Source organism: Nicotiana tabacum, chromosome 17 (genome assembly GCF_000715075.1).
Source record: "Nicotiana tabacum cultivar K326 chromosome 17, ASM71507v2, whole genome shotgun sequence".
Lineage (NCBI taxonomy): Eukaryota > Viridiplantae > Streptophyta > Magnoliopsida > Solanales > Solanaceae > Nicotiana > Nicotiana tabacum.
In genome coordinates, this window is record NC_134096.1 from 12,171,097 (window position 1) to 12,183,074 (window position 11,978).

The window sequence follows — 11,978 nt, forward strand, 5'->3', positions numbered from 1 at the left end:
CGAGTTTTGAGAGGGATTTCGAAGGGATTCTTGAGGTGTGGTTAATTTTGTTCACTAATTATATTTTCCCATTGAATTTCCCACCTAGTTTGTGTGTTTTGAGATGTAATTTTGGGAGTTTGAGGCTAGGGATTCGGAGAGTTTAATTTGAGGATTTGAGTGACGATTTGGTGTTGGATTTTGGTAAATTGAGTATGGTTGGACTCGTGGTTGAATGGGGTTATGGATTTTGTAACTTTTATTGGATTCCGAGACGTGGGCCCGGGGGCGACTTTTGAGTTGACTTTTGACCATTTGATTAAGAACTTAGTATTTTCTCATGGAATTGATTCCTTTAGCTCATGTTGATTGTATTGAATTTCTCTTAGCTAGTTTCGAGTCGCCCGGAGGCCGATACGCGCAGGATGGCACTTTTGGAGCATCGTTTGGCTTGTGCGGTATTGGATTTGGCTTGTTCGAGGTAAGTAACACTTCTAAACTTGGTGTTGAGGGTATGGACCCCTGAATATACGTGATATGTGTTTAGGTATTTAGGTGACGCACATGCTAGGTGAAGGGCGTGTGGGCGTGCACCGTGTGAATTATGACTCGGTTCTTTCTGTGGTACTGCATAGTTACCTAATCTTATTTTTATCCATGAGATTTCTACGTGTTAGAGTAATTGAGATGTGATTCATGTTAGAAACCATGTTTAGGCTATATGTTGATTTTGTTGGGACTCACTAAGGTCATATCTGCTGTGGAGTTATTTGCTTAAATTGTAGTTACATACTCAGTCATACTCATTCATCTGCATATCACGTCTCAGTCTCTGTTGCTATTTAGTGATACGTAATATTATCATTTTTGGATTGATTTTCATGACATTGTGAGCTCGAGAGACTGGAGAGATTGATGACTGAGTGAGGCCGAGGGCCTATTTGTGAGTGATATTTATGGGAGCGAGATGCATGCCACAGCATGTTATTATGATTTATGCCATGATTGGCTTATTATAGCGCTTGGGCTGAAGGATCCCCTCCGTAGTATGCACACCCACAGTGAGCGCGGGTACCTATTAAGTGCGAGTGCGAGTGCTGAGCGATTGGGAGGATTTAGTGACTGTGAGGGTTGAGCGTCTGTGAGGACTGAGTGACTGGGAGGAATAAGTGGATTGATACTCTGAGAGTATGCATATGGTCGTTCACTATGTTGTATCGCATTCGACATATGCACTTGACATGCAGACATAGAGATGCATTTTCCTTATGTTGTACGGTATCACGTCATTCATGACTTCTCATACACATTGACATGGAGACATAGAGATGTATTTTTCTCATGCCATTTGATAATGAAACATTTACCTGTGGAAAAGAAAATCACGGTTGTCGCGCCCCGTTTTCTCGTGAAAGCGGGCCTCGACGTGTGACAACTCTTTTAAAGAAAGTATTAAAAGAGGAGAGTCGCCACCTAACGATTTTTTAAGGTGTGTTAGGGCACCTATTATGCAGATAAATCTGTTTGACTAGTCAACGCCACCAAAGATCGGGTAAGGGCTCAAGTTACCTAAAAAAGAAGGTGTTAGGCACTCCTCGAGGGCCACAACTGTGGGTCCCGTCCAAACTTAAGATTATATGAATTACGATTAAGCTAGGTGATCAAGTAAACAAAGGGAATTCAAAAGTCAAAGAACTTTATTACAACATGATTAATACAGATCTTAGTGCAAATATAGGGATACAATTATTTAGATCTAATAACAACATATAAAGATGAGGGGGGGTCCTAAGTTTTTTTAGCCTAAAGGATCACCCTGTGTAATATAAATAATACTTCGTAACTCCCTCAAGATGGGGTGTTACTCATATTATTCAGCGGGCACAGACTATCATCTCCTGCTACCCAATTACTATATTAAAGTTGTTACCTAAAAGCGTTCTAATTCAATTATAGGTCGTACCCTATGCGTGCACTACTCGTCCCATACCTATGGTCCAAGAGGTATTGGACCTTTACTTTGGATGGTTCTAGACCTCGCTTAGGCTGCTCAGAAATGTCAAAACTAGGCGACATGCAAAACACATTGGACTTCACATATAGGCAGTCAAGGCTCAAGTTTGCCTCCACACTTCAGCAACAAATTCACGCAAGACAAATTGTATGTTGAGCAGTTCAGAATCAAGAACTTAGATCCCTATAGACATGAATTCTATGTGACAAGGCGTTAAGGTATGCAAGCAGTTTCAGAAACCAAGCGTCGTCCATAGACAGGATGGTACAGTTGTCGCATATTGATTGTTTAAATTGCAGATTTCCAGTTATTAATCATGTAGATATTGCGTCTAAGTGATTTATGTAGTAAAGACAGTGGAATCTATCGGGAGAAACCCAGAATTACTCACGCTTTTGATAGTGGTTTAAGTGAGCAATAAACAATGTTGAGAGGGGCATCATTAACAGTTATTAAGGCGAATTGCGGTATCCTATAGACAAGATCTTTCACGATTAGCACTTGGAACTGATTTTATTGTTATACTTAGTCCTATAGGCATGGTTTCTAGTGAACAGTGCGATACAGTAGCAAATGAAATTATCCAAATCCTATAGGCATGATTTCTAGCAATGCAAATTGAAGGAATGTTGAACGATATTTATTTCCTATGGGCATGTTTTCTAATAACATGTAGAAACAAGGATAATTAAAGCATTTAAGCTCATGCTTTGCTAGTAGACAAGTAGTGTGAGTGTGTGTTTCTCCTAATAGTATGATCTCTATAATGTACATAGAGAGTGAACGACACATATAGCAAACACATTATTAAGTACTACAGGCATGTTATCTACCCATCCCATGTAAATATTAAAATCTACCCCATTCCCTTTTACTAACAACCCCAATTGTTTATACAAAGGATATTATTACAGGCCCAATAATGAATAAAGTAACAATATTACATAACGGTAGACAGGCCTATAGTAGGCCCAAATAAAATAACTAAATACACAGCCTTACTGGGACTTTATTACTTCTTGCATAGCATACTTTAAACCTTCAATAAAGAACCATACGATCACAGATCCATAGGGGAGTTCAGACCCCTTTCAATGAGCCACAGCACTAAGTGTTGCACCACTTTGAATAACCAATATAGAACACAATACATGATAGGGAAGTAGAGTATAGGGATAGATTTGGAGGTTAAAGGAATGACTAGAACTAAGCCCTAGTATGTCAGAGTTCACAAGGGCCTCAATTGGACATCGAGCAGTGATCACACTAGAGAGGCCAACAATAGAACCTAGATAGCCTTGGCTTTCAGTCGGCTAAGAATAGGAATTTAGAATATCAGAGTAACAAGTAAGGAAAGTGGTCATAAATCACCAGACTGAGCATACAACATAACTAGTCAAGTAACCCAGTAAATTCAGCAAGGTTCACATAGCCAAAGTACCACATAGACAACCATCATAAGAATTAGGAGAAGAAGCAGGTTTGCAGACATACATAGGTTGCATGAAGTTGAACTGGTTGAAACCTAAGGGTCTAAATTAAGTTAAGTCTAACCTAATGCCATATTAATCAATACTTAGCCACGATGGAGGGATACACGCATTGATAATCACAGAAATGATAGAATAGCAAATGAACCAAGTCATACTGGAAAAGTATTAGCGTAGGAGTAAAGTCCTAGTCAATAGAAAATAGAGTGTTTGTCTTTTAGAAAATCAGGATAGCATGAAAAACGTTTAGAGCAAATTTTAGGGCAGCATTCCGTAGAGTTAGGGCTAATACACAAAAAGCATTCCAATATACATATAACTCAGTACCAAAAGGTTCATTCAAGTAAATGGGGGATTTCCATAGAGTTAGGGTAATATCTAAACACAATATGCAGCAATTGGTAACTTAACAGCATACAATCACAATAGTCAAGCCCATGTTGAAGTGGAATTCTATTGAAGTCCAAAACTAAACATGTTAAGATGCTACAGGGTACAGAACCCATCTCAGAAGATAAGAGATCACAGAGTGCAAATCATAGAGAAGCATAACACCAACATTAGGTTATCTCATGCGTTTAATTAACACAGACTGACATCAAAATGTTGAACATTATCATAGTTGAATCATGCTCATGCAAGTTCAAATACATATTGCAAAAGAAGGAGGGGAATTGAACATTGCAAGAGTTTAGACACTAACCAGTAGCAGAATCAAAGAATGAAGACTGTAATAGCAAAAACCCCAAATCCCCGATGCTTCAGAGTTCACAAGAGCCTCGAGAATGGGCTCTGAGCAATGTTTGCACCGAAGGAGGTTGTTCAATAATTTAGAGAGTGTTCGAGTGTAACAGTGAGTGAGTGAGTGAGTGAGAGAAGAGAGTAGTGAAAACAGTAGCAGGGATCATAATTCAAATCCCTCCCTAAGGGATTTTAGGGGAGGGGTTTATATAGTAGCATATTTCACACATAAAATAGGAAACATGGTAAAATTAAACACAAAATAAGAAAATATTCCAGAATCAATTAGAATCCATATAGGGGAAGTAATACATAGAATAGGAAGTTCGGTAATTAAACAGAGAATAAGGGAAAATAACATGCAAATAACACTTAAAATAAGGCAATACAATAGATTGAACAGAGAATAAGGAAAATATCATACGAAAATCAATTAAAGTCAGTCTTAGGGCAAATAAAAGTAAAAATAGGGAAATACGGTGGGTTAAACAGAAATAAGGAAAATATCGGTCGAACACGAGAAATGGAAGAGTATCAATCGAAAATCAGTAAAGAATAAAGGAAAATCCCAAACCCTAGTTCAAAAGGAAAGCACATATGGTCGAAAGTTTCACTGAATTGGACCATATAGCCTGCTAGTGAGTGCATATCGACGAAATATTATCTAAATCTCAAAGGTTGAAGGCGGTGGAATCCGATTTGAGGACTGGTACTTGCCAAAATTGGGGCAAGTACTATGTAAGACCATAGGCTTGCAAATAATACTGAGGTAACACATGAAAGGCAAGAGAATCACGGAAGGAATCCATGATTGAGATGGATTCGGAGAAGCTTGAAAGGGCGGCTAGGGTTTCGGTGGGAGAGAGGGGATGGGGATTAGGTTTAGGGGTTAGGATAATAAAAAAAGGGATTGATTGTGGGCCGTTGATCTCTAAGATCAACGGCCAAGATTTTAAAAGAGCTGGGTCAGGTTAATGGACGGGTATAGGGTATTGGGTCGCTAGTGTTGGACTTGGGCTAATTGGGGTGTTTTTTCTTAAGCAACTATTCCACTCGGCAGCACTTGCCTAGTGGCTAATATATAAATAAAATCCCAAAATGGGTCCAAAGCTTACAAGATGTCCAAATTAAAATAGAAGTTGCATGAAGCTACTAGCTATTAAAAAGATAGAAAAGCTAGCATCTAATGAACTAGCTATTACAACATAATAAGTTGAATGCTTCTTTCTCCTATCAGTGTATGTGAATCCAATTGTCATTGGCAAATACCAAGCAGCACCTATCAAGCTCTCACTAGGCGCCAGGGTATACTGTCCATAGGCTAAAATGAATTCCAAACATCTCCACCACAGAGTTGAAGCCAGTAGTCTTCCAAGTGTGGCTATTATATGATCTCCATATGCAGCGAACTGATTTTGTCCAAGTATTAATCATGTGCTCACTCATCAGAATTAATGTGTAGAATAGGAGTCTGGCTTTAGGCAGGCTTTGCAAGGCAAAAGCCAGGCTTGAGTTGGCTTTAGGCAGGCTTTGCAGGGCAAAAGCCAGGCTTGAGCTGGCTTTAGGCAGGCTTTGCAAGGCAAAAGCCAGGCTTGAGTTGGCTTTAGGCAGGCTTTGCAAGGCAAAATTCAGGCATGAGCTGGCTTTAGGACGGCTTTTCAAGGCAAAAGCCAGGAATGAGCTGGCTTTAAGCAGGCTTTGCAAGGCAAAGGTCAGGCTTTGAAACTGTGCCTTTTTGTGATCTTGTAAGCTCAGATCCTTCCCAACTAGAACCTTTAATTTAGACATCATTCTAAATATTGCTAAACCATCCTCATATTGAACATGATAGCATGCTAATACCACTAAGAAATGATTCAACAATCTCTAGAAATACCATATGATAGGTTCAGCATTTTCCTTAGCATTTGAACATATCAGAAGTGGGATAAATTGTACCATTCGACACCTGTTTATCGTATTTTTTCTATACACTATCAAAGCACCCCCAGAATGAGCATGAGACCATGCTAATACCATTGGAAAGTACCTTAATAGCATACTGAATGACACAAAGAAATATGCAGGTTTGTGCAGAGTCCAATCCTGTAAAGCCATCAGTCTGTGTTTCTTCTCTTTGCTATCCTAACCCTAAGGTTAGGTGATTGAGATTTGTCTAGATTGATCAACCTCCTCCCTACACTAGGCAGTTCAGAGAATGAATGAAACTCAGATGTACCTATAAAAGAAAACACAATATTAACTATAAAATCTGCCACTGAGTTGCCTTCTCTGAACACATATTGAAAGACCACATTGAAGTTGTCCTTCATCTCTATAATTTTCTTCACATCCTGTACAATTACCCAAGGAGGATCCCATTCCCATTCTATCACCTTCTTCATCACCAACGAATCAGTCTTCAATATGAGAGGGTGAAGATCATGCTCCACACAGTATTCCAACCCTTGAAGAATAGCCTTAGCTTCAGCTACCACATTAGTTGTCACTCCCAGGTTTACTGACCTAGCATACACCACATCACCTTCATCATCCCTCACACAAAAGCCTTGGGAGCTAGGTCTAGGATTACCCTTTAAGGCTCCATCAGTATTACATTTGTACCAACTATGAAAAGGAAGCTGCCATGTTACTCTTGTAGTGATCAATATAGGTTTATATCCTTCAAAATATTGAATCATGTATGGCCATAACATTGGAATATTAGGCATCCAAGCATACCTCACCCTTGCCAGTTGATGCAATGTCCTATTTATCTCATGAATCACCCTATTTGTGGACACTGAACTCCTATGTTTACCTGCATTTCTTCTCTTCCAAAGCTCCCAAGTGATGATAGTTGGTACTACTTGAAACAGTGGCTTTAATTTTGGACAACATTGAGCATACCACCAATGTCTAATAACCTGTTTCAATTGAATCAATGGCACAGTAATTCCAGCAGCCCCCATGAACAAGTTCCATACCTTAGAGGCAGCAGGACTTGTGACAAATATATGTTGAATGGATTCCTCTTGGGGCTGCTGACAACACCAACACCTAGACATCACCATTTGCCCTTGCCTCCTCCACATGTCATCAGTGGCTATTTTCTGCCTCCACAATCTCCCCAAGAAGAAGGATATCTTGAAAGGCAAACCTTTAATCCACATTAACTTGAATTCCTAATTAGGATCAGCTCTATGCCTTAATATTTTCCAAGCACTGCTAACATTGAACTTGCCTGAAGGAGTTGGCATCCAGTATGGCCTATCCCAATATCCCTCACTTCCTTCATAATGCACATTTAGCCTTATATGTTCTACAATTTTATCATTGAAAGTTTGATCTAGCAGCTGAACATCCCATGTTTCCCCTTGTCGCAGTTCCGTCACCTCCTGAAGATCTTCATTGATTGGAAAGTCTTCAGGTAATACGTGATAAAGTGCACCCAATCCAGTCCAATTTTTATGCCAAATATTAGTGGTTCCACTTTACAATTCCCATACAATCTCATGTTCTACTTCTTCCCTAGCATTCAGCATTTGTCTCCAAACATGAGACCCTTTCCTAAAATGCACCACTGTTGGTAGCTACTTGTTGCAATACTTATTCCACATGAAATTAGACCACAAAGATTTTATGGTCCTAAACCTCCACCATAGTTTAGCAAACAGTGCCCTTGAGACATCATGTAAGGACCTAAAACCTAGGCCCCCTTCCTCTGTAGGAAGGCAAAGATTTTTCCATGAAGCCCAGTATCTTCTTCTCCCTTCTTCCTTTGTGCTCCAAAAGAACCTAGCAAAAATCTTATGTAGATGCTCTAGGATGTTGTTTGGTGGATCAAGGACTGATAACATGTGAACTGGCATACTTTACAACACACTAGAGATGAGTGTTGCCTTTCCTCCAAATGACAGCAGCTTTCCTTTCCATGAATGCAATTTAGCCTTCACCTTCTTGATAAGATCCTCATAATAGTCCTTCCTCCTTCTAGTGTAAAAAATAGGACATCCTAGATATGTGAAGGGAAATTTACCTCTTGCAAACCCTGTAATAGCTCCAACTGCCTGAAATAATCCATTAGCAACCTTTGAATGCATGTAGTATGAACTCTTATCTTTGTTGATCATCTGACCTGATATCTTCTCATAGTTCCCCAAGACTGCCATAATCTTGCTCAAGGAGGGAGGATGAGCAGATGCAAAGATTATGGTACCATCAGCATATGCCAAGTGGTTTAAAGGATCAGACCACTTAGGCATTCCAAATCCCACAAATGACTTGTCTTCAAAGAGCTTATTCAAAGACCTGGAAAGTACCTCAGCTAACAGAATGAACAATGCTGGAGATAGGGGATCTCCTTGCTTCACACCCCTTGTATACTTAAAGAACCCTGAGGACTGCCCATTCACCATTACTGAATACCAGTTATTTGATATCAAGTTCCATACCATGTTGATAAAGTGCTCAGAAAATCCCATCTTTCTTAGCACATGCAACAAGTACTTCCATGAAACCCTATCATAGGCCTTTGCCATATCAAGCTTGATCATCACATTAGCTGGATTTCCCCTTAACCTTATGTCAGTGATAATTTCTTGAGTCAATAAGATGTTCTCAAATATACTCCTACCCTTTACAAATCCGGATTGATTAGGAGATATTAGAGATGGCAGTAAACTCTCCAATCTGTCACGTAACACCCTAGACAAGACCTTGTTAGTGAAGTTGCTCAAACTAATATGCCTTAAGTCAGAGAAGGTCTCAACTCTAGGTTTCTTGGGCAGCAACACTAGATTGGTGTAAGTGATGGATTTAGGCAATGCAACTCCTCCATAGAAGTATAGCACCATGTTGTGTATATCAGCACCAATAACATCCCATCATGTTTGATAAAACAGGCCATTGAATCCATCAGGACCACTAGCACTCTCCCCACTAAGCTCAAAAACTGTTGTCCTTACTTCTTCAATTGTTAGCAATATGCTAAGTTCCAATTCTGATCCATAGTGACCATTGAAGGTACATTATTGAGCAAGGAAAATTCAGATTCATCACCTTTATTTGTGAATTGTTTTTTATAGAAGTCCACTGCAGATGTAGCCAATTTCTCCTGGTCTTCAATACATACCCCCACTGCCACTTTTAATCCTCTTCAGTTGCAATTTATTTATTTTGCCATTAACATGATTGTGAAAGAAACTTGTATTCCTATCTCATTCAGCAAACCAAATCATTCCAGCTTTTTGTTTCCAATACTGCTCCTCAATACTCAAGTATTTCTTCAATTCAGATTGAGCCTTTTGAAGAACAATCTTATTCTCAATTGTAGGCTCTTCTTCAAACAACATCTCCTTCACCCTAACAAGGTCCTCCAAAATAGCTAATTGCTTGAAGATATCACCAAATGTTTCCCTACTCCATTTTGAAAGTGCTGCATTCACCCTCTTGATATTCTACTTGAATATCAAAAATGGATTCCCTATGAAATCAGCTTCCCAATTCTACCTCACCACATCCATGAATGTAGCATGCTTTGTCCAAAAGTTCAAGAACCTGAAAGGCTTGACAAAATTGGTTGTATACTCCCCACATGTCATTAGAAATGGTGCATGATCTGATCCAGTTCTGATTAGATGCTCAACTTCAATAGTTGGCAACATGTTCTGAAATGGCAAATTCACAAAAATCCTATTCAATCTCTTGAATATACACTCAGCATTGGATCTCTCATTCCACCATGTGAATGGACTTTCTTTGTACCCTTGCTCAAACAAACTACAAGAGTTTACACAAAATGCAAAATCCTCATATTCAGGAGGGTGTACTGGAAATCCCCCTATTTTCCCATCTTCATGCAATACCACATTGAAATCCCCTCCTACCAACCATGGTAATTTCATATCACTTGCTAAGTAATACAAGTGATCCCACAATTCCAACCTCTCCATTGTTGAACATTTTTCATAAACAAATGTCATCATCATGTGTTGCCCCAGGTCATGGTGAAACACTCTCACAGTCATCTGTTGCTCGATATCCTCCACTAATTCCCATTCCACCACTGCATCGAATAACAACCATATTTGCCCATTAATATTTGCATAAGAAGTCTCCATATTCAACCTCCTTCTATATCTATCAATGAGTCCCTTCTATTGAAAAGGCTCCATCAATGCAACTACACAAAAATTATGCTCCTTATTCATGTTGATCATCCTAGGAAAGGCCTGTTGTGTATTCACAGACCTTATGTTCCATATTAATGTTTTGATCATCATCATTTAGATAGAGAAGTTGCCCTCCTGGGCATTATTCTTGAAGGTTGTGGTGGATCTTTACTCTGATTCTTCTTAGATTTATTACCTCCTTTAGCACTAGTTGTGGGTGATAAATCCTCTTCCCTAGCCACTTGTTTGAAGTTTTCTGCAGTTGATTCATCATCTCCTTCATCCTCCATTGGATTTTGTCTCAATAAGTCTTCATCAATTGGTGTCACATTGTGTGTAACTAAATCATGTAACTGTTGTAGAGGAGTCTTAAGTGGAACATTAAGATGTAGCTGCATAATTTGATCAGTGCCAGATTCCATAGGCGCTTCCTTTATTTCCCCAGATGCTCTTGGAACAATTGCCCGCTCATCAGTCTGTTCATACTCCTTGAATTGTAGCTTATAGACACTGCCTAGCCTAGGGGTTACTGTAGCCGTCTGCTCTGAAAGCATTGTTCTAGTGAGATCACCACCCTTCCCATTGCCTGATATTTGGTCTGAACCCACTATATCATCCCTAATCTTCACATCAACATCTCCGTTAAGTTTGTTCTCTGATGCATACACCGGAACACCATCTACATAGGCCAAAATATCTCCAGTTGCACTAAGGTTGGGGTTTACTGTATTTGCCTCATCAGGTGAACCTGGCTTTAGGCCTGGCATCGCCAGCCTAACGCCAGGGGAGCCTGGCTTTAGGCCTGGCATCGCCAGCATAACGCCTGGGGAGCCTGGCTTTAGGCCTGGCATCGCCAGCCTAATGCCTGGTGAGCCTAGCTTTACGCCTGGCATCGCCAGCCTATCGCCAGGTGAGCTTGGCTTGTTGTCCTTCTTCACCTTGTCTTTTGTTGTCTTTGTTTTTCCCAGCTGATCATCCTTAACCTCAACTGCATCGCTCCATAAGACTTTTGTAGAGTTTACCTCATTAAGATCCTCAATCTGCCTAGACTCTTTAAATGTTTGAGATGGAATCTCATGACAAGATTGGTTTGTGGTCACATACAATTATTTGGCTCCTCTTTGCTAGTCCCAAACCTTCTATGAACCTAGTCGATTGTGGATTGAATCCTATAAGGAGTAGGACCATCTTTAGAACTGAAGACTGGTTTTTCCCCCACCAAAACCAGTTGGTTGTTCTCGTTTATATCACTTTGTTCCTCCTCTAATACTGCAAATTTATTCCTTGCTTGAACCTTGTTTGTCTGATCTTCTTCGACCTCCACCACTGCAAAGTTATTAGTAGTGTGCACCTGATGTACACCAGCATTCACTGGCACGATTGAATTGTTAGTTTGCCCTTGTACCTGGGTTTTGTTATTTTTGTTGGTTCCCCGATTATCCCGAACTTCCTTCCACTGTTCACCTACGTTCTCGACTACTTTTCCACTCATGAGAATCATTAAAGGGGTAGTGTGATTTTTGGTTTTTCCTTGTTCATCAGTAGCAGTATTCCAGTTGTTCGACTTAGCAAGATCATTCCTTTTCTCGCTGCTTCGATTCT

The 11,978-nt window shown here is 39.8% G+C and overlaps 1 protein-coding gene across 1 annotated transcript; it reads right to left on the reverse strand.

Annotated features, from left to right (window-relative positions):
* Positions 1-9,422: 9,422 nt before the first annotated feature.
* Positions 9,423-10,325, reverse strand: LOC142171691 (uncharacterized). Its single transcript, XM_075235379.1, has 2 exons — positions 9,720-10,325; positions 9,423-9,662 (listed from the first exon to the last, which is right to left on the reverse strand). The coding sequence occupies exons 1-2, from the start codon at positions 10,323-10,325 to the stop codon at positions 9,423-9,425; spliced, it is 846 nt and encodes a 281-aa protein (XP_075091480.1).
* Between the last annotated feature and the right edge of the window lie 1,653 nt (positions 10,326-11,978).